Source organism: Parasteatoda tepidariorum, chromosome 1 (assembly GCF_982258835.1).
Source record: "Parasteatoda tepidariorum strain Cologne lab strain chromosome 1, Ptep-v5.0, whole genome shotgun sequence".
Taxonomy (NCBI): Eukaryota; Metazoa; Arthropoda; class Arachnida; order Araneae; family Theridiidae; genus Parasteatoda; species Parasteatoda tepidariorum.
Window position 1 is genome coordinate 86,470,520 of NC_141755.1, and position 23,929 is coordinate 86,494,448.

The 23,929-nt window shown below is 26.3% G+C and overlaps 1 protein-coding gene across 3 annotated transcripts; it reads right to left on the minus strand.

The window, feature by feature from the left end:
• Window positions 1–3,687: 3,687 nt before the first annotated feature.
• LOC107452206 (palmitoyltransferase ZDHHC3) lies at window positions 3,688–23,647 on the minus strand. Of its 3 annotated transcripts, none has more exons than XM_043039709.3 (6): window positions 23,323–23,647; window positions 18,391–18,688; window positions 16,663–16,884; window positions 14,861–14,942; window positions 6,226–6,356; window positions 3,688–5,472 (listed from the first exon to the last, which is right to left on the minus strand). In XM_043039709.3, exons 1-6 carry the CDS (start codon window positions 23,340–23,342, stop codon window positions 5,311–5,313), a joined length of 915 nt encoding a protein of 304 aa, XP_042895643.2. In that variant the 5' UTR covers window positions 23,343–23,647; the 3' UTR covers window positions 3,688–5,310. The 3 variants fall into 3 exon arrangements, with proteins under 3 accessions (XP_042895643.2, XP_042895644.2, XP_042895645.2); XM_043039710.3 differs by having other exon boundaries at window positions 18,391–18,685; window positions 23,323–23,522; XM_043039711.3 differs by lacking the exon at window positions 23,323–23,647 and adding an exon at window positions 23,237–23,280 and having other exon boundaries at window positions 18,391–18,685.
• Window positions 23,648–23,929: the final 282 nt, after the last annotated feature.

A 23,929-nucleotide genomic window follows, 5' to 3' on the forward strand; every position in this document is an offset into this window, starting at 1 on the left:
ATATAAAACAATTTTCATTAAATTTAAAAAATTACAAAAAATTAGAGAATCATATGTATGCAGATGTTACACCAATAAACATTTCATTACAAATGGTATTTTTAAAAATTGAAAAGCATATAAATTTAATAAAATGCCATAATTCTTCTAACAGATTACTCTTATTACTAATTGAAGGAATGTTTAAAAAGCGATAGTTCCTATAAAGTGTAGGATTATTAGCAAATTAAAACACGCATTTAAATAGGAATAAACATGAGTATGTCAACTTTTGATAGAAAGAAAATGCTACTTTTTTTTATTTCCTTTCGAAACTGTGCTATCTTCAAATAGTAATATAAAAAATAATACTCAATTTTGCAAGCTTATAAATCAAAGCTGATAAAATTTATTCCACAAATTGCTCTTTACATCCTTCAAAAATAATTAGCTCAATTATCACTGAAAGTCTGTTGAAAATTAGTTTTTTAATGAAAAATAATTCAGTTTACTTATTTTTAAATACAATGTTCTATTAAGATGAAATATTGGAAAGGAAAAATAAAGTGACAGATTATCAGTAATATTTTAAATATCAAAACACAGGATGCCGAAAAGGCAATCTCTGACATAAATTCTTTATCTAACAAGTAAAACTATTTCATGAGTGATAAAAATTTAGCTTAAAAATCCCAGCTTAAGATACTATATAAAGACACCCATATTAGAGTTAAAAAATATTTTTCATGATCTATAATTAAAAGAATAAATAATTATAAAAACAAATCTATTTAAATGTAATTTATTATGCTGTAAAATAGGTTATTAAATCATTACTGCATTAAACTAGTTTATGCTTCCTCAATAACTTTTATTGATCTATTTTTTAGCTTCGATAAGTTTAAAGATTGTTTAATGATTAGGAACATAGGTAACAAATATAATGTTAACATAACCATTACAACTAACAGGTCCTTTAAAATAAACGAATCTCCTAAAATCAGATTTTAAGCTCTTTATAATGCCAAAATAAATTTGAAGAAAAAATCTCTTAGTAAACATTGGTATTCTTAAAATGGATGGAAAATTGCAAGTCATTCATCGGAATAGCGTAGCATTGTTCCGAAAATTGCATAGGTAGTGTAATCAACAAAATCAAGTAGTCTTACAACTATAAACATTTTCATGTTGTGTTGTCTAGACTTTTAAGCTTCTTTTGTTTCTGTACAGTCTGTTAAAAATATACATAACCACAATAGTAGCTAAAAGTTACTTAATATATACATAAGTCATAGTACTACTACGTTTCTGGGGAAGGTAAAAATACTATCAGCACACATAAGATTTTAGGTACGTATTAACATTGAACCTACTACCGCAATATACACAGTAACCACTACCACAATTAATTAGCATCACTAGCGTCAACAATAGTTTGGTGTTTTTTTACAGCCCCCGGAAATGAAGTAGAACCAAAGTCACAATTGTTTTTCTAACATAAGACTACACTCAAGTTCTAATGCACTTTACTTTATTAAGCAGGTGTTAAGATTTAACAGATTGTTCACTTAACAAAAAATATTTTTATTTATAATTGGCATGAGTATCTTGTCAGAGTTGTATCACTTATTATCATTAATATTTTACTCAAAAAATATACATTGAAATTTAACAAATTAAACTTATTGAAGGAATGCAGATTTCTCGAATTTGCTTTATACAAGAAAGGATTATGAAATTCTGCAAGATTTCAGCCTATGCTTTATTAAAATTAATATTAATGTAATTTCATAGAAAAAAAACAACACATTAATGGTCTGAAAACCTCAAAGTCTCTTTCGGCAGAAAAACAGTAAAAATATCAGTAATCTATGCATACAAAATTTGAAGTAGTTCCATTAAAGGTTAATCCTAAATACACATAAAAGAAAAAGTTCAACTTTATTTTAAGGAAAGTTAATTTGATTTCTTACTTGAGTTGTACAATTATGTTGATATTTGAATTTCATTGTCTTCTTGAAGAAGCATTTATAAAAATCATTTTAGCATAATTCTGCATCAAATGTCAGCAAAGAAGAGCAGTATTCAGATAATGAAGATGCATAACACATAATAAGTGTTCACAATTTTTATAGAAATTAATGCACTGACTGGTGACATATGTGACTCAAAACATGAGGCTTCAAGTTATATTTGACTCAAGAATATACAATAACCTCTTTGCATAATGTAAATTCATTGTACATCTAAATACAAATATACATCAACTAACAATAGTTTGTATAACACTTTACAACAATATAATGTAACTAATGATCTAAAGTTATTTACGAGTGCATCTAAATTGAACAACACTAACAAATAATATATATATATAAATATATATATATTTATAGTCATGGTGGTTGCTATGAATAAATAAGATTAACTGGTTAACTTGTCATTTACACACTGGTTAGAACATGCTTTTACACTTTTAGTAAATAAATTGTTAAAAAATGAGATTAACAAATGGTTACCTTTCAAAGAAACAAGAGTTACAGAATTTTTTTTTTCTTCAAAGATGCATAACCTTGGAACTGCCATGTACTATTCGATGTTTTAGTGTAATTTTTATAAAGCCCGTGAAACATTATTTTAAATATTTAAATTTTTTTTATTTATATATACTAAGAATGCCCAAGTATGTGGAAAATTTCAATTTATGTCATTCTTTTGGAAATAGTTTTGAAATTAGAGGAATAATAGTAAAAAAAGAAGAAATTGGACAATTTCAGATCACATAAATAAAATTTGGTTTTATAATTCTTTTATCATGGGCAAAATTTATAAAAACAGGCAATAAAACTATTTTACCTTTCAAAATGATGAATGAAAAGTTTTGTTCAATCAAATGAGTTCACTTTTAATATTTTCAATGCAAAACATGTCATCAGCAAGGTCTTGATAAAATGAAAAGATTCACTATTTAAAAAAAATCAAAACATTTCCTTGTTTAAAAATGCAGTAAAAAGTCGCTAATTCTTTTTTATTGATGATTCCCATGATAATTAGCAAATAGCTTACCAATTTGTTAACTCGTGCCTTGCTGATCCAAGTAGAAATGTAGTCAATATAAAAACAGGTTATTTTAAATTTTCCCTCTTGAGTTAGCTATTCTTTTAAGTAGTCTACAGATAGTTAAATGTTTATCACAGAAGAAATATGAAGATTTCTGTACAGATTTGTTTTTATAAAACAACTAGTAACAGATCATAATATGAAAAAAAAAAGTTTACAAGAATAAAGGTTTAACTGAATGTGACCCAATACAATATAATAATAATAATAATAAAAAGAAGCAGAAGGAAATAAAATTAATGTCGGAATAAAAAAAAAGTAGTGGTTTGCAAGTATTTAAGAGAGAAATAAGAAAACGCATTGTTTCCAAACTATAAACAATTATTATAAGGATGAGGTTAACTGTCAAGTAGTACAAAAGTGGAACCAGTTTAACTGTCAGTTAAGTGGAACAAAAATACATTCATTTTTTTAGTCCTTAAATAAACTGGTTTTTTATTTCCTTTTTTTTTTTACAAGGAATCTAAATATATGTATTAAGTATATAAGTTAATTTTTATACACATTACACTAATTACTGAGCCTCATACACTTTATATTAGGGTGGGTTTCAAATTTGAGGCATTTTTGATTTCTAACAAAAGAATATTTTTATTATGGAATTTAACAGTCTGTTGGCTTAGATGCTTGTGATTTCCAGAATACATACGATTAAGAATTACATAAGAATTTGTTAAAGGCTTTATTATCTCTAAATTTCTAACAAAGAGCAATCCTAGAAAATGGACAGCCCAAAACAACGAATTCAAATTTCATTTTCTTATTTTTCTAATTGCCAATAAGTAAAATTACTTCAAAACACTTTTGTATTTAAAAAAAAAAATTTATAATAAATATAGAACATATCCTAGATTTAAAAAAAAAATTTCCTGGCATTATATTAGTTGTTTTGCGTCGTCAAACAGAAGTGTCTGATCTGTTAGTTACTGCCAGGTCTGTTACCAAAGATAATCCATTTTAAATTTACTGAGTAGATGATACTACCATTTCTTTTAATATTGCTTTTATGATTCAGGATGTGGAGATAATCATTTTAAATAAAATCTTAAAATGAAGAATACTTTTAAAGATTTTAGAATTCTAAAAAGATTAGTATTTTTTTATGTTTTCTTGTCTGATACTAACTTTTTAAAGTTAATTACTGAAGTTTTATTAACTGCTTGCCATATACAAGTCTGTAAACCATATTTAAGCCATGATGTTTTAAACCAAAAAAATTAACACATGGTAGTAAAAAAAATTCAATCACGTAAAATTGACCAGTCAGTTATCACATAATGTATTTTTTAATTTGATGACTTCCAAGTCTAAACTTTAATTCAATTCTCCTTTGGTAATCCTTAATCTCCTCCAATAAGTCTCCTTAAGTCTAAACTTTAATTCAAGCTTAATGTTAACCATAATACAATAGACATACACAAGAATCAATGTTAATCGCCAATAATGATCAATTTAAAAACTATTTTAGCTTCAAAAATGCCTCAAATTTGAAAACCTTTCATTAAGCAAATCAATCCCTACCATGCATTTTACTAGTTGAAGCAACAAAAAACAAACAGAAAAAAAACAGTATAAATATAAGCATTAAAATTGCACTTAACACAAGGATATAATAATCTGAAAGGTATCATAATAAAAATACTAGTCATTTTAAAAATGCACATAGTTGGTACCCATAATCATTAGGATATAACATAACAATGACCACAGGATTGCCAATTAGGTATCTCAGTGTGGTAGGTATCCAATTAGGTATCTTCAGTTCAGTAACACAAAAATTTTTAATTTTCAACGTCGGTAAAGATTGATGGCTTGTTTAGTTTTTTTTTAGGAGAATTCAATTAAAAAGATAAAAAAATTATTGAATTTATTTTATTACGTAAAATGTTTAGTATGCAGCACTGAAGGTATTTCAAAAACCAGTTTTTAACATAATAATGAATTCATTTTCATTTGAACTTGGTCCACCAATTAAAAAAATTTTTGATTGCAGCATCCAATGTATTTGCACATAGACTAATAACAAATGTTATCGTACCTTACAGATTATACATATGAAATACATCTCATGTTTTCAGATGTTGCTTTTTTGACTATTGCAAATTTGTTTCTCATACAATTATTAGGTAAAATAGGAGGGAATCAACGGCATTTTATTCTTCACCTATAATTCATTTTTAATAAATTAAAAATACTTGAATTAATGATAACTCAAACCGCATGCAGATAACCATCAACTTTATTGAAATTCAAAGATGGTCCAGAAAAAGGAGAAAACCAGACTAAAGAAAATCGGCCAAATACTGATCTCAAACTGCGCCAAGGGGAACGTTTCTGCCATCTCACAGATTCTTTTTTCAACTGTTCTATGCCCTGGAAAACAAAAATAACAAAGTTAATCATGTTTAAAGACAGGTTTTATAAGAATTACTGAAAATTAAAATTCTTTCGGAATTATTACTTTTTGTTAGTAACAATTTTTGACAAACCTGTAAAAATTAGCTTAGGTGAAAAAATTGACAGAAAAGTAATATTCCTTGAGAAAAAATATTTAACAAAGTTAAACATCTTTAAAGACTTGTTTATTAGAAATTTTGAAAATTACATTTTAGAGATACTTATCACTTTTCATTATGAAACAATTTTGAACAGATCTATACAATAACTAATAGCCTTGGTGATAGAAAAATGAGAATAATAATATTTGAGGATAATGCTTAGACTTCACCTAAATTTTACTTTTGTCCCTGAGCCATTTCTAAAACTTTAACTTCATTCTAGAACATCAGAAACTGTTTAAGATATAGAGAACAATATTTTATATCTGTTCTTTTCCTAAACTGTGTAATACTGAAAAAAACCAATTTATGCTGCAGGAAAATATACATAAACAGGGTGCATATGATTTTTAAAAAGTGAGTAAAGGTATTTACTTTTGATTTAGGTTTTTTTTAAAATCCTCAAATGTACTTTTTAAAAAGTGATCAAAAATATTTTTAGAGAGCTTAAAGGGTGCTTATTTTTTGTTGAAAAATTTTGCTACGTACCTCGATAAATTTCCACCCTTTAATCTAAGTTAAGGGTTAAAATTAAATAAATTTACGTTGTATTAAATATAATAAATACCGTTTCATCGTTCCAAATAGCTTGAACTTGAGTACCAAACATAACACAAGTAAAAATTGCAAAGAGTAATGCTTCAAATATCAGCAAAATTAACAGAATGACTGTAGCAGGAGGAGATTTGGTAGAGCATTCTAAAAATAAAAAATAATAATTTCAAAAGAAGTTTTCTTTAAAAAACAGAACAGATAGTTATTAGCAAATTAATACACAACAAATCAAAAAATTAATAAGTATCTGACTTTATTAGGCAGATTTTTTTTTTCATTATAGCTTGACATGAAAATTGTAAAATTTAGAACTGTTAAAATAAAGCCTTGATAAATAATTTTGGATATTGTATCATTTGTTTGAATGCAAAATTTAAATTGGCCACTGGAAAAAGTTTATATGCTTAGTTCCTTTTTCAATAACAAAAAATCTTAAAAAAGAAAAAAAATCAGTCAAATAATAAACATCTGTGCAAGCTAGTTAACATTTGATACATTGCAGCATTTTTGCTTTGTGTTTTATATAGAAACAATGACATTTAAGTAAATTATTCAACAAAATAAAAGTTTTTTTTTTAAAACAGTTATTAAAGAACCAAAATATTTAATATCAATGGCATCTTACGACTTATACAAATTTTGCATTATAGTAAATAACAGTTTCTATAAGCCTTGATTACAGTCTGTATATAAATTTTTCAAAACTTTAAAAAATTTCAGATAACTTTTCATCTTTTATGATATTGGATAAAAAACTTTGGCTTTACTACCAATAAAATAATGTTACATCGTTTTTGTTAGACAAATAAATGCTAAAAGGATTTTTTCTATTTTGATTGATTAAATAACAAAAGGTTATAGGTTCGATCTCTGTCAGTAGTCAAAGATGACGATCTCATGCATATAACCTATGGCAGTAATGTCATGGTCTGCGGGGATCGGCCAGTTTTTTTTCATTTGCTGTTGGTCGTTCTTGCATGGATTATGACGTCATCCGGTATCTGTTTAAAGAGTATTTAAGTTTCTGTTGAAGACAATTATTTTGTTTTCATTCTTCCTTTTCGTTACTCATTTGTCACTCTGTTTGTGAGAGTATGTTTACCAGTGTAATATGTTTTTTAAAATAAATTTGTTATAGAAACTTCTTTTTCTTATTTGCTTTGTTGACAAGCAGATACAACGATATTCTGCGACAATCTCAGAGGTCAGCTTTCCCCTTTTTCAAATTGGGACAAATTTTTAATAAGTACAATAAATAAGTTTTTTTTTAAAAAGGAAGACATTATTTAAAATAAAAGGACTAAGTGAATATCCGGGTTTTTATCTAATATAGCAATGTATTTTTTAGACAATCATAAATTAATAGAGAACACATGAACAAGATGCAAATGTTTTATATAATTTAACCCTCCTGGCGGCGGACCCGTAATAACTCGGAATCATTTCTACACGCAAAGCGGCAAGCCCGGAATAACTCGGGTTGCCTATCTGCCTCTCTAGCGGCGCGCCCGAGTTTTTCGCTGGTATTTTTTTTCCTTCCCCTACGACCGCCGACTGGGTACTAATTGAGAGGTGGGGATAGCTGTCATCATAAATCACTATAACAGAGGAGTTGTGAGTCTATTTTAGAGTTCATAGTACATTAGTAGTTAAAAGGTACTGATTAGAAAAGGTTTTGGTGAAGTGGAAAAATTAATTTAAAGTTTTATTTTATTTTATTTATTTATTTCAATTTTTTTTTCTTTTGCTAATACCAAATCAAACATTTCGTTGCTTTCATTGCTGTTTAATTTTTATTATTATTATTTTTTTTTAAATTGAAGTTCTTCGTGGTAAAATTAGAAAAATGGGGGGGGGGGAGAATATATTATAGCAAATTACTTTTAAATTTTTTAATATTTGTTTATTTTGAATAAATTTTTGAATATCTCTATTAATAATGTTCTGCAGTTTCGTTAGAAGTACTGTAAATTCGATATTTTGATAATATTCATTAACTGAATTTTATTTTGTGAACTTAATTGAAAGAGATTTTAACTTAGTTTAGATTTTGACTTATTTTATTTCTTTCCAACTGCCAGAAAGTACACCTTACTTATTTTTCAAGTTCACTAATTTTGAAATGTTAAAATTTTACTTTGCAAACATTATTTTAATCAGAGTCATTTTTTTTCTTCACATTATTTTAAAAATTTTCAAGCAAAGAAGGAAATGCAAAAAAAAAAAATAATAATAAATAAATAAATAAAGAGCGAATAAATAAAATTCTTTTTTTTTTTTTTTTCTTGATGTTTTAAGCATTTTCTTTGAATTATCGCGTCTGAAATTTATACAGAAATAAAATCTTGAAAAAACAGAATACGAAAGACAGTTATTGAATTTTTTTAAGAAATAACTTGCATATTCAAAACATTTTTTGCAAAATCAAAAATCTTATAACTACAAAGAAACCAACGAGATTAAATATCTTTTTAGGTTTAATTTTAATTAAAAGTTTTAAGTTTATATTAAAACCATATAATAATACTTTGAAGCAATTTTTCCCAGCTAAACTCTGATTACTTCCTGTGACAATTTTAGTATCAAGTGATACTATCAAGTAATTTATTAATAATGAGAGTAAAATTCTTAAAACTAAATAAGATACTTGTTTTGTGCGTCATAATAAAGGAATTTAACGAATTGCAAATTAGCATGGACTTCGGATAGTTATTCGGATTCGGATTCTTATTATTTAACAAGAAGTTGCTTAGTTTTCTTCTTCCTCATAAAGTTATCTATTATTTAATAAACTAATATTGTTTAAAAATGTATCCAAAACTGACTTCATTTTACTACAAAAAACAAGACTAGGTAAAAGAAAGAGTATAAAATAATTTTTATTTTTTAAAAGTTTCTCTTTTCTATCAAAATTTTTTAATAATACTATTTTTATGTATTTGTTTCAAATCTCTGATTTAATTATAATCAATACATATTAAGGACAATAATCAAAGGAAAAGGCAACGCAAAGTTAAGTTTTTTGTATTACACAGTTCTTTACTTTTACTTGACCAAAAAAAAGGGCCAAACAATCTAATATTTATTTAGTAAGGTGTAAAAAAAAAATTTTCAAAAATTAATATTTGAGAAATTAAAGAAAATTATTTTGGCTAGATAATTTAGCGAAATGAATATATGCTAAGATAACATTTCGAACGGTTCAAAAAATGTTTAATTTTTTTACTTATGAATTAACTGTCGTAGAAATTTAATAACAAAACATTTGTTTCAAAAATATCAAATATGATGGTCCTGCAATCTTGGTTGTGGTTATTTTATTTTTATGCACTACTTTATAATTTTGGACAATAAATTAAATGTTTGGTTTTAATTTCTTTACTGTTAGTTAAGTTCTGTTCTATCCCTCCTTTTTCAAATTACATATATAAATACGTTTCTCATTGCAAATTATTATGCAATAATTTTTCTCCAGAAATGTTTTCTTGTAAGAGGACCGGCAGAGAAGAGAGAAATTTAAAGACTAGGTTTAAAAACAGAGTGTCAAGGATTCAGAGAGTGATTTATCTTTTTTCCAGAAATGTACAAAGCTTGGAATTCCACACAATTAGCAACTACTGGGCTGCGATACAGGAAATGACCCCTTGCAGAGAAGGAAATATCACTCTTTCAAAACGCCAATCTTCCATTTCCCCATGCATTGAATACACCTATTGTAATCTTAGAAAGAATTCTTCTTCAAGAAATTTCTTGCAACATTTGCTTTCATTCTTTGAAAACTAACACTTAGTACACAGTGTTGACCACAGCCACAGGATATCTTCAGTTTCCTTCAGTTCGAATGTATTATTGCTTCAAAAGAAAGCGCAAAATGAAATATGCCACCTCTTTTTTTTTCTCTAATAAGTTTACTAACAAAATAACTAAAATGGTCATGTCATCTAGTAAAAGTAGATTTTATATAAAACTTTGAAGTAGTGTAAATAAAGCGAGTATATACTCTCTTTCAAGACTTCCAAAAGCTGAATATAGACCATTCTCAAAGTCTAAAATAGATTTTGTAACAATGAATTTTTTCACTCTATATTTAATTGGTAAAAAGATTGTCAACTGCAAATATTTTATGTTGCAAAAACTTTTAAATCAATTATCTCTTATTGGTGTTGGATTTTCATGAAGTCGTGATTTCTTAAATAATGTTTGTTTTTTCCTTCTTCTAGATCACTAATTCCTAACTAAATTCAATATAATTTGTCCACAGCTTCTCAATCTGATTTCTATTCTTATTTCAGAATAATTATTTTACTAACTTATAAACTTTAAATTTTAATAGGGGTATCAGAATCAATGCAGTTCGTGTATATTCGTGTTTACTGAGTATATAATTATATTGAACTAATCAGTCATCATAAAATTGTTCTATTTAATGAAAAAAATTTTTGATTTTAGAATTGAAGGATTTTAAAGCTGTTTTTATAAAGCTCTTACCAGAAATTTATGAATAGTAGTTTGAACAAAAGATTTTCTTTAATGCGTTATTTTATATCAAATTAATTACCACTTTAAAATCATTTCTAGTTTTAAAAATTTCTCAAGAGCTAATAAGAAATTTTTTGGTAATCTTAACTTTAGACTTTTAATACTAATTTGGATTTCGTTATTACTGAATATATTTCAATTTATCAGATTTGAAAAATATTTTGTGAAAGAAAATTCGTGCAAGGAGTTAGAAGAAAGACTACGATCATGCTCTTACTCTAGTGAGCTTCCAAAAAATTTGAATATGTAAAAAAAGGAAATTGAAATTTTACACAAAAATATAGAGAATTTAAACATAAACATAGGAGTGCTCATTTAATTTTTTTTTTAACATTATGAGTAGAAAATTGTTTTATTCTGAGAATACTTTCTTATTAAAAAGTGATTTTTTTAAAAACTAAAATATATGATTTTCAATAGAGAAACCAACATTTAAATTAAATCACAAAATATGAAGTTTGATTGAAATATTCAGTTTCCCTGATTGAAATTCTAAACCTGGTCATATTATTAGACTGAAAATTAGGTTAAAATTCTGTTCAGTAGGGTTACATATTTTTAAACTTGGTGTGTGCAAAGGATCTATGACTATGCAAGAAATTGGAAAAAAATTTTTGATCGCAGTTTGGATCAATCTGTAATTTCTTTCTATGACGTTTGCTGATATGGATAGAGACTGGATATATAAATAATTATGAAGAAATCACAAAAAATGGAATCATTTCAAGGATATAAATTCATAAATGTAGACTATGATCTTTGTATATTTTTTTTAATTTACGTTTGTTTATTATAGGTCCGTTTTATTTATTACTAAAACAAATTTTTTCTTCTTCTTTTTTTGTTCAATTATTGATTCGTTATAAAAGAAAAAAATTATGCAATTCAAAATTCCAATAAAAGTAATACTGAAAAAAAAAATTTTGAAATCAATAGTAAATTTAAGTTTATATTCTTCCCTTATTCTTCTTTACACCAAAAAAGGTAGAGATTTTAAATAAAAACAGCCACAAGAGGAAATTCTATAAAAATTTTGCAATTAACCACCTAAGTTTTTCATTTTAAACTTGCTTTAAGCTATTCTCTTAATCGTTATTTTATAGTTTATACCTAATGTCTATGGCATGCATAATGTGATGAATACTATTGAATATTCATAGATATCATAGACAAAAAAATATTTTGCCAAAATGTTTCAAATACAATCTGTTTGAAACATTGAACTATTTAAAATCAAGCCTACTTTAAATAATAATTGCTCTCGAGGTATCCACCTTCAAATCAATCTAAAAACTGAAGAAAAAATCGGAGAACTGCAAAGAAATGTGAAAATGAATGCTCTTTGGATATCTTCTTATATTAAAGTTAAAAAATAAATTTTTTATTGAGTTATACAATGAATAATTTTTTAGAGTGATTAGGGGGTGTGCTCGTTTTTATTAACACCAACGTTTATTTGGGCCAGAATTCCCTCAAGTTAGAATTTTCACTTATATTTCCTGTACTTTACTTGTACATTTTTTTAAATTTATTTTTGAATGCCTGAAAATTCAAATAGAATTAAATCTGTTAAATTCTGAAAAATTCAGAAAAATAAAAAATTTGAAAGCTGGCTTAAAAAAATAAAATGTTATTTGAGAACTTACTAATTTGAAGACTGCCAAAGAAGAAAATGTACCAAAATGCCAAAGTTCTGATTTAAGTATCGAATAAGAAAACTATTTTCCTTTATCAGCAATAAACTATTACCAATTTACAAAACCATGAAAATTCTACGGAAATGAGATTAAAAAGAACACAATAAAGTTAGCATATTTTAATAAACCATTTATATTGCTTTCAAAATGAGATTGCAAAAATAATTATTAAAAATTTAAAAACTTATATCAAAACTTTACCAACAATATTTATTTAAAACATATTATTTCATATATTCAAACATATTAGTTTATAAGCATCAGTTCAAAAATATCAGTTTAGTTAAAACAAGTTGATTCAAAACAATTTGATTTAAAACATATCATAACAGTTATTTTATGATTTTTCCTCAGAAATAGCGAGAGAAAAGCAGCTTTTGCCATATAAGTGGAATATAATGACATTTAATATATATATATATATATATATATATATATATATATATATATATATATATATATATATATATATATATATATATATATATATATATATATATATATATATATAAGTATATATATATATATATAAGTATATATATATATATATATATATATATATATATATATATATATATAGTATATATATATATATATATATATATATATATATATATATATATATATATATATATATATATATATATATATATATATATATATATATATATATATATATATATATATATATATATATATATATATATATATATATATATATATATACTCCGAGCAGCGAAGAAATACTTTAGATGAGGAAATTTTTTTTCTTTTAGGTAGTTACTTCTATGCGACAATAAAAAATCTTAAATAGTTGCCCCTAGGGAAATTTAAATATTTTTTCTATAGAATATATCTTGGTTCTCAAAATTTCTACTACTTTAAGCAAGCGGGTTATTCAAATATCAGTTATGCAATTAAGTGGGGCAACTGTATAAGGAAAATGTCAACTAAAATAAATATATAAATAAAAATAAACAATTCTGTTTAATTGATAGCGCATGCGTTATAAAACCAAAATTTTTTGAAAAATTATCGATAAAGATCAAGCAGCAGAGAAATAGGAAGAAAAATTTAACTATATTTTCTCTCTAAGAAAAGCTACAAATGTGCTTCTTCAGTTGCTACTTCAAATACTACTTCAGTTTACTAATCCTTAATGGAAGAATAAAATTTTATAGGGCAAAAATTTACAAAGATTTATTCAGACTTCAATAATTAAGTATTTTATCAAAGGCTATCAAGCCATGTCATTTATTTAAGAACAATGATAGTTGACTGGAACTTTTCAAAACGTAAAAAGGCAAATAATAATGGTAATTACTCGGTTAGTGTAAAATTTCCAGTTTCTGCATGGAAGTACTATTTATAAACTATAATGAAATTTATTTGGTACATAAGGAGTTAAAAAGCTTTAATTTTATAAAAATTAAATAGAGAACTAAACTAATACGAATCAAAATTACAAGTGACTACATTTTGAATATTGTTGTTAAAATTATATTTAAAATTATATACTTTCCAAATCAGAGAATATATAACTTAAAAAGAAGATAATGATCATGGTTTAGATTAAATAAAAGAAAAATATTGCCACTCTGCAAAATTAAATATTATAGAAAATTAAAGGATCTTAAAAGTAGTTATAAACGATATGCATAGTGATGATAAGCACTAAAATCAATGTAAATTTAATAATAAAAAAGAAAGAAACTTGAACTACAAATTATTTTCAACTTTATTTTTTTATTTCAAGATTCATATTATAATTTTTTATTAATAAATTTTTTATTTTTATCTTAAACTGGAATAAAATTTGTCTAACAATCCTCATCAATGAGAAAGGCGAAGACCATACAGTCATGTCTTTTAAATATAAATTGTAAAAAGATTAAAACATTCTAAAAACAAACATTGAATTGCAAGAGAATTCAAAAAAGATAGTTGAAAAGTGAACTACAAAACGAAATTCATCCATCAAACTGTCATTTCCTTAGCTGACCCTCCCATCCAAAAGCTGACCACATAGAGCGTAAATAATTCCCTTAGCAGCAAACGGAAGAAAAGGGGGGAGGCATTCCTTTTGTCTGACCCTTGCCCATTTCAGGGGGAACTCCTTTAAATATGTTTGCCCATCTAAGAGTAAAACTATTTCAAGTAAGCGCCACCAAGAGGGTTAATAAATTAAACACATTGACTTTAAAGTAGGTTGATAAATTAATAGTTTTATATGACAGGCAACAATAAAAAAATAAATAAATAAAGCTTTGTATCAAAATAATAAACTAACAGTATGTATGTCAATTTTCAGCAGAGTATATTTAAAATTTTATAAATTAAGTTCATTCTAAAAATTGCTTAACTGAAAAAAATTAGGGAGTGCATGTTAGCTGAAAATGAAATAATGCTTACTGTTCCAGTCACTGTTAACACACATTATGAAATGGCTGATAGCAAGAAAGAAGGCATGAGATGATATCACAGCTATGTAAAACTGAGGAATAAAATAGACAATTAACTTAACAAGCAACAACTTAGACTGAATAAAAAAATTCAACTGTAATGTCTATAGGCAACATGTTCACACATCACTGTTAACCCACAGAATAATATCAGTTATGTAAAACTGAGGTATAAAATGGACATCAAATTTGGCAAACAATAAATTATAGTAAATATTTTTTTTTTTTTTAATAGCAATATCTACTTGCAACATTTCGCTATTAACATATGTCAGAAAATGGCTGATAGCAAGAAAGAAGGCACGAGATATTAACCAGACCTATATAAAAATGAGAAATAAACTAGACAATTTAACAGACAATAATATAAACTGAATAAAAAATTTAAAAGCAATTCAAAAGTAATATTTATAAGTAACAAGCCTATTTAAGTGCTGATTCACAGTCTTCGCCATCAAACTTAAGTGATGTCTAGCTATAGTTAGATATGGAGCAAAATTAATGGTTGCCAACTATAACAAGGCCACTAAATACAATAACAAATTATTTTTAATCACACTTTTTTCCTTTGGAAATGCATCCCACATAATTTGATTAGAGTTATTTTTCTTGTAGTAATTATGGAATAATAAGGAATATTTTATAAGTCATATTTGTTCACATATTCATTTTAAAAAAGAACTTCAAAATGTTTACCAAATTTTAAGAAATGCTTGAAAAAAAAAAAAAAAGCCACACAGTTTAAATAACAGCTTTTTCCATACATTTAAATAACAGCTTTTTTTTTAATCGTTTCAAATTTCGGAAAATAGGCCACATGTTTTAAAAAATGGTAATTGTAAAAATGCTACAACTTGCCAATGGCTAGTAGCAAAGTTTCCTAATTTTGCTCCAAAACTGTATGAGTCAGTAAATTACTAAGTTGTACCATCCTCGCAAGGAGTCAATGATGCTTTACATATGTGTCATTCATGGTTAACCATTTTTGAGGTGGGAATGTTTAAAATTTTAGTTCCTGATCAGGTGCATTAATTTGAATTATCTCCTAACTCATAAACCTTATATATCTAGACACTACTTTTATAAAAACTGCAAATAATTACATATGTCAGTATTATTTTCCTTCAAGAAAAAAAATAATAATGAAATTTCACAAGGTTAAAAAAGAGCAATAGGTCTAAATGTATATTATAATGTTGTGCAATATATGGAAGAACTATCTGCACTAACACTAGATTTCTATGAGTCCAATCAAGTATTTAATACTTTTGTAAATACAGTAGAAAATCTTTATACTTCGAACCTTGAAATGTAAGGTTTTGCAAGACATATAATTTTGACAGATAATTTCACATAATTCATTGCATTCTACTAAACATTGTAATGTATATTAAAAACAAAGGAATATTTTAATGTTTTAAAAATTATTTTTAGTTGCAAATTACTTTAAAACACAAAAAACATGCACTTAAATATTTCTTAATTATTGAAAAAAAAATGAATTATCTCAAGAGCATTAGAATTGTCATAAAAAATAAATGTATCAAATTTTATTATTATTTTTTTTTGATTTAGGGATTGCAATCTTTTTCCAAATAAATTTTTTCAAGCAGCTGGTAAACAGTTAATAGTTTTTAATCATTTTCGAAAATTTATTGAATTTGACTTTCAGCACTTTAATGTGGTTTATGGAGAATTGTGTTACATAGATTTTTTACTTTGCACTAATATTTTGTACGAAATTATACTTACAGTAAATAAAACAAAATATTTCTGATTCTTTTCACCAACGCAGTTGTTGACCCAGGGACAATGATGGTCCATCTTCCTTATGCACCTCTGACAAACACTGCAGTGATGGGCCCTCTCAGGCTTTATGCAGCAGCACTTTGGACACTTATATACAACTTGACCATCACACAAACCCATTTGCTGAATAGTTTCTTTAGTTGCATTCCCCCTGGGAACGGCACCCTTCATAAAAAAAGAATAAAAACATCAATAAAAAATTCATCAAAAAAACATTTTTATTTTTTTATTATCACCCCCTTAAACCATTAATTTTGAGTTTCAATACGTTAAAATCCAATCATTAAATCAAAAGTTATTCAAAATGTTTCTTTTTTTTTGCACACTGTACATGAAAACCAGTGAGTGATATGCTCTCATATAAAAATTTTAATATTTCATATAGAAAATACTCCTATTTCGTCTTAATTTCTATTTTTTAAAAAAATTCTGATTACGCCATTTTCTGTTTCGCCCGGGGCATGGTAACGTCTTCTGCCAGAACTGAAAAAATAGTGATTGGTATAATAATTTTATCTAATGGGATATAAAGAATATATAAAGTTATTCTAATTTAATTTATAGGATAGGCTCCAAAAGCAAATAATGCCTATCTTCTCATTCCAGTATTATGATAGAATGAAAATTTTTGTAATTTACATAGTTAATTTGTTTCTTAAAATCAAACACTAAAATTTAAACTCCCTCTTATGGGATAGTTTAGGAACATATATTGTTATTTCAATTTTATTTACGGGTGTAAGAATGTTACTTTTTATAATGAGAGATGGATACTAATGGTTTTAAAGATTGGTTAAAAAAGATACTTTTGCTTCATTTTTTTTTAAAGCAATTAAGGACAAACACACATACTTAAATGAATTCAATAAAACTATAATTATAAACTTAATGATTTAAATTATCATTTTCCCACACTTTTGCAAAAACTATATTATAAACTAAAAAACTTTAACAATAATTTCAGCATTTTTATTTTTTAAATATTAAGCGTGACTGCCATGTTTTAATATTTAGTATCTTCTCCTATATTAAACTAAAAACAATATATATATATAAATTTCTGACCTAACTTTCTTTTTGTTTTGTCACTATCTGAAAATAAGCCTATTTGTGATTAAAAACCAAATTTAATTTTTACAGAAAATTTAATTTTTGAAAACTTAGTATATATTACTAAAATACAAATATGGTTACACAGAAAAGAAAAATTTTAAACAAGAAACAACACTACAAAAAAAATTTGTATAATGTCAGTTAGTCAGAGAAATAATTCTGAGTTGAAGACATTGATTTTTTTTAAAAAAAAAATGGATTTCTGCTTAGATTGTGGGATGTTAACCCATTCTTTCTCACTCCCGTGAAAATGACGAGGTGTGGTTTAGCCCTCTATTTCTCGCTGCCGTGAAATTTCTGGGCTGGAGTGTTCGGTAGTAACGCGCCAATAAGAATAAAACTAATTCATTTCTTTGGCTCGAAAAACATTTTATTTCTCATTTTACACACCAGATAGTAGTACCAGGATATTTTTAAGGTAATTGTAGATAGTTAGTTTATTTTAAACTAGATGTCAGCACTAATCAAATACATGTATTTGGTAAAATAGGCACTTTAATGACCGTTTTCTTGAAAATTAACCGATCATTAAGGGGTTATAAATAATTTAAAACTTACTGGATCAGAGAACATTGTCCTGAGGTGCGAGGTGATGGCAAGGAATGCTAATGACTGGAATACCACAAAGTTGACAGCACTATAATAAGGATGAGGAGAAGGTAACAAAATGACAAAGACAACCACATATTCTGCATACAGAACAAGCATCCATGTTAATACTGCACATATTATCCCACAAATGTCCTGAACAAACCACAGCCGATTCCAGCAGCATCGGTTATTAGGATCCGTCCCAGGCTCGGGTGGATTCAGTACTGAGTTCTGCCTCGGGACTACTTTGCTGTTTCTTCTACTGCTGAGAAGAGAATGAATAAATTATGTAACACAGTTTCTAGAAATTATGGTACAAGAATGCAAAAATTACATCTTAAATAAATAGTTGTTGTAATTTATTTACGTCGCACTAGAGCTGCACAATGGCTATTAGAGAAGGTCTGGGAAACATCCCTGAGGATGATCCGAAGACATGCCATCACAATTTTGATCCTCTGCAGAGGGGATGGCATCCTCGCTTCAGTTGCTAAACGACCTGCACACAAAGTCGAGTAGTTTACCTTAGAACAGTTCAATGAGAACCAATACCACACACCCACGGTCCCTCCGTAGATTGATCCAAGTAGTCACCCACCCGTACACTGACAGCAGCCAGTGATGCTTGACTTCGGTGATCTGCTGGGAATCGTGTCTTGACAATCAGTCCACTGCGGGACCTTAAATAAATAGATTTCATGGCAACTACATAAATAAAATTTTACAGTCATATAGTTGTTTCTTTATAGTATCTCTTGCAACAAGAAAAACAAATCTCCAACAAAAAAACAAAACAAACAAATCTCCTACAACAAGAAAATGTTATTAATGACTAGGAATCATAATAGCAAGGAAAATTAAGAGGTTCAAAAACTAATTGATAGGCAAATAGATAGATAATAATCGAATAAATCAAATAAATTCAATATCAAGATTAATCAAATAAATGTGGAAAACAGAGATAATAAGAGATAACAATATATTACATTAAAATTAATTGTCTAAAATTTTAAAACATACAAATTTTTTCTCTGTTAATCAACATGGATTTATTAAAGGCAAAAGTACAGAAAAAGCTCTTTTGGAATTTTCAAAATTTATTCATAATAGTATTGCCGAAAATAAGACAACAGTAGCTATATTTCTTGATATATCAAAAGCTTTCGATAATGTCAATCACAATCTTTTAATTAAAAAATTAGAATTTGCTGGTTTCAGAGGAATTATGTTAAATTGGTTTGTTTCATATCTTTCAAACAGAGAACATAGAGTTAAAATCCGAAGTAATTTTAGTAATTATATTTTTTCAAACCGTGGTGTTCCTCAAGGATCTATTCTAGGACCCTTATTGTTTATTATATTCATCAATGACTTTTGTCAACTCAAACTTTTTGGTAAGATAATAACGTATGCTGATGATTCCGTAATTTTGTATTCTTGCACTGATTTAAATCAACTAATTTTTCAAATTCAATCTGATTTACGCATAATTTCAAAATGGTTTACAGTAAATGACTTAAATTTAAATCTAAATAAAACTAAATATATTTATTTCAGTTTAAGAAAATCAGAATTTAACTTAAATTTAAAATTTCACTCTCTCTCCTGCAAAAGTACTAATAAAAATTGTCAATGCTATATTCTACAATCTGTAAACAATATCAAATATTTAGGACTATATATCGATTCTAATTTAAAATGGAAAACACATATTAACAATTTAGTTAAAAAATTGCGTTTCGTTTTAGTTAAATTTTATCACCTTAAGAATAAAATTCATTTTAATTTTGTGAAAGCACTCTATTACTCCTGGTTTTATTCTTTAATTAATTATGGTGCGATAATATATGGCGGTGAATATAAAACTAATTTACTTCCCTTAATCTCAGTTCAGAATAAATGCTTCAAGATTATTAATTCTCTAAATATAAATAATTCAAGTGTAACTACTACCAATATATATACAAGAATTAACCTATTACCATTTCGCCATAATGTATTTTTTCGTATTTTACTCTATTTACACAACAATAAATTAATATGCAAATTAAAAACTAATGTGTCTGAAAGGAGACCAACTGAAATGTATGAGATTCCCTTCTTTACAAAAGAAATTTCACGAAAACAGTTTTTTTACTTAGCACCTAAATTATATAATAAATTACCATTTCAGTTGCAAAACATCAAAATATATTCTTCTTTTAAGCGTGCTTTATTTCAATTTGTGATGAACATTGACGATTTAGATCTCTATTTTTCACTTTAAAGGAAGCATTTGATTTTTTATACCAGTCTTGTGCCAATCCAAATGAATTTCTTATGTTACCTTTGTTATTTTTTTTATTTATTTATTTATTTTTTTATATATATAGTTTCATGCATTTTTTTTTTTTTTTTTTTTGTTTTCTATTATTACAGTGTTCAACAATATATGACGTCTTATGATGAGCAAAATAATTTATGATTGCATATTTTTTTTTTTTTTTTTTTTAAATTTCTATTTTAAATTTATTGTATTACTTTTCTTTGTCGCCTGGACAGGATTTTCCTCTTGACGACGAATATATATTCTTTGTATTTATGTGTTTTTGTTCTCAATAAAGTTATATTTGTTTGTTAAAAAAAAAAAAAAATTAAGAAATTTTAAATAAAGTCAATTCTAAAAGCAGACATTTTGTTTTATTGATGTGCAATTATATTGTCAGTACATAAATGCAAAACACAACACAACATGTAAATTTGAAATTTCAATATTTAAATTAAAAATTTTTTGTATCAGACACTTTCTATTATTCCATTTGAATACCACACATTTAAATTCCTTATCACACGTAGAACAATAAAATTAGCACAAACATTTCTTTTAAATGCATGGAATTCAGTGGAAAGAAAACTATTTTTTGTTACTATTTTGTAAATTATCAAACATGTTTCAAGGCAAGTGTATAATTTTCGCAACATTTGTAGAACACTTAGCGATAATTGTTGCCATACTGGCATAAATCCTATTAATCAAGGAATTTTAAATTTTTTTACTAAATTACCTTTAAGCTTAAATACAACATAAAAATTAATAACATTTAAGATATTATGGTAAGTTACAGCTGAATATCTTTTCATATTAAATAAATAATTAAATGAAAGCATTCTTTGCTATAATACTAAACAAGACCAAATATCAACATTATTTTAATGAAGGATTTCTTTCAATGAAAGAGGAAAGTTACTTCAATGAAGTCTACTGGGAAGAGAAACCCAGTTTTTCATAACGGCAGCTCAGTGACTTAAACATTGAGCCCTCTCGTTTCAATGTCAATATTATTATTTACATAATGTATTAGGGCTCAAGCTAGTATGGCGACAATTGTCGCCAAATGTTGCTTAACAACAAATTTGTCGTTGGGCGACAAATTTGTCGCTTTGAAATAAACAATATGCTTGGAATTTACATAATAGTAACAGAAAATTAATTTTTGACATTGAATTCAATGCATTAAAAAAAAAAATATTGTACTACGCGTTGTATAGAATTTAAATGTGTAGTATTCAAATGGAATAAGAAAGAATGCCTACAACAAATTTTTTAAATTTAAACGAAGAAATTTCAAGTTTACATGTTGTGGCTATGCTTTGGATTTATTAACTAACATTATAATTGTTCACCAATAAAACAATATTTCTTGCTCTTTTAAACTTTATTTAAAATTTTAAGAAAATTAATTTTTAATGTAATATTGTGTCAGTTCTTAATTTCTCTGTTTTCCTAATTTATTTTGTCTCAGCATTCTAATCTCTATGTTGAATCTATTTACTAGTATTACAGTTTTTTTTACATCTAATTTTAATAATTACTATTCTTCAATCTTTTAGGGCTAATGAACCTAATTAGTTTTAGAGTGTTATATATGGCAATTATTAACTTTTGATGTGTAGCATAACATGAATTTTATAATTGTAAAGTTTGATTTTTTCTCAAGTTTGTCAACCATAATAAGTTTTTGGACCACAAACTGAATACCTAAGAGGTCCGAATGAACCACTAAAGTTTCATTATAGGTGTGAACCCTATTTATGAGTCATTTTATTTTATATCAAATTGTACATATATTGTAAATTTTAATTCAAATTAGCCTCGTGGCAAAAAAGCAGCTACACAGCGACATTGTTGCAGAACGTTACAGAGTTCTTGCAGAAAGATTTTTCCTTTGCAAAAATAAAAAAAATTCTTACTTTTAGTAATAAGTTTATTAATTGGTTAGTAAAAGACCTGCTCATCAGTGAAACCGACAAACATTTTTGAATTTAAATTAAATTTTTATTTCAACCTATTATGGCGTTCTTTTTAATTATATATTTTCTATCTGGAAGACAGTTTCTTAGAAGCTAAAGATTAATCTATCAGAAACCTAGTTAAATATGTTATTAGATTTACCCTTTTTTTAAACCTTTAAAGTTTTCCTAGACTTTTTTCTCACAAAATACATAATTTATATTGCGCAACTATTACAAAAAAAAAATATGCTAATCAAAATCAGTGAATTATTCTGTTCTAGAATTAAGTTAGAGCGAACAGATCTGTAAATTGTAAAAGCTATAAATTGCCAAAACTTTTGTGATATTCAAAAGTAAATTCAGAATAACCCTTTCTGATATGTTACATAAATTGTCGATTAGTTAAAAATCACATAAATTGGGTATTTTAAATTTTATAATTGCTAGGTAAGTTAAATACGTTTCATTATTTCGGTTACAGCAATAAGAATGAAACATACAATAAAAAACAACAAAAATTAATAAAATTAATTAGGTGTACCTATTTCTCATCACCTTACATGCTGCTTTCTTATCTAATTATGACATTGATCAAGATATCACTTATCAGTGAAAATAAATACTTACCAATCAAGTCTTCGTGCCATGTAATGGCATAATAGAGTTTACTCCAAGTAAGCAATCACCACATTGTTAAGAGTTCTTGTATTAGATTACTACCGAAATATTTATAATAGGAAATAATCTTGTTTATTCGCTCTACATATTACTGTGACATCAAACCATCTATTTTTGTTTGTTTTCCTTTAGACGCGTTTTTCGTTGCCAGATAATACTTTTTTGTTATTTCAATTTCGTGGAGGCTTAAGCAACAGAGCAAGTATTTTTTCTTCAGTCAAAATCTCACAATAGAAAACGCATGTGTCTCAGATCTACTTGTTTGAATCAGTATGGTAAATTTATATGGTAAATATAAAACAACGTAACATTATATATTAAAAACCTCCTTAATTTTTAGTTTCGATAATTTTTTAGTCTTTTTACCAATTAGCAAAATGGGTCTTGTTTGGGGTTTTATGGCGTGCGCACTATATTTGGACGTCATCACACTTTTCAACTGTGTTCAAGAGTAATAGTTAACAGTGCGTATTCGTCGTCATATCATGCGTTGCTATGGCGACCGCTGATGTTTGATAATTTTGTAGAACTCCTTTTTTTTTCTTCTTTTATTTTC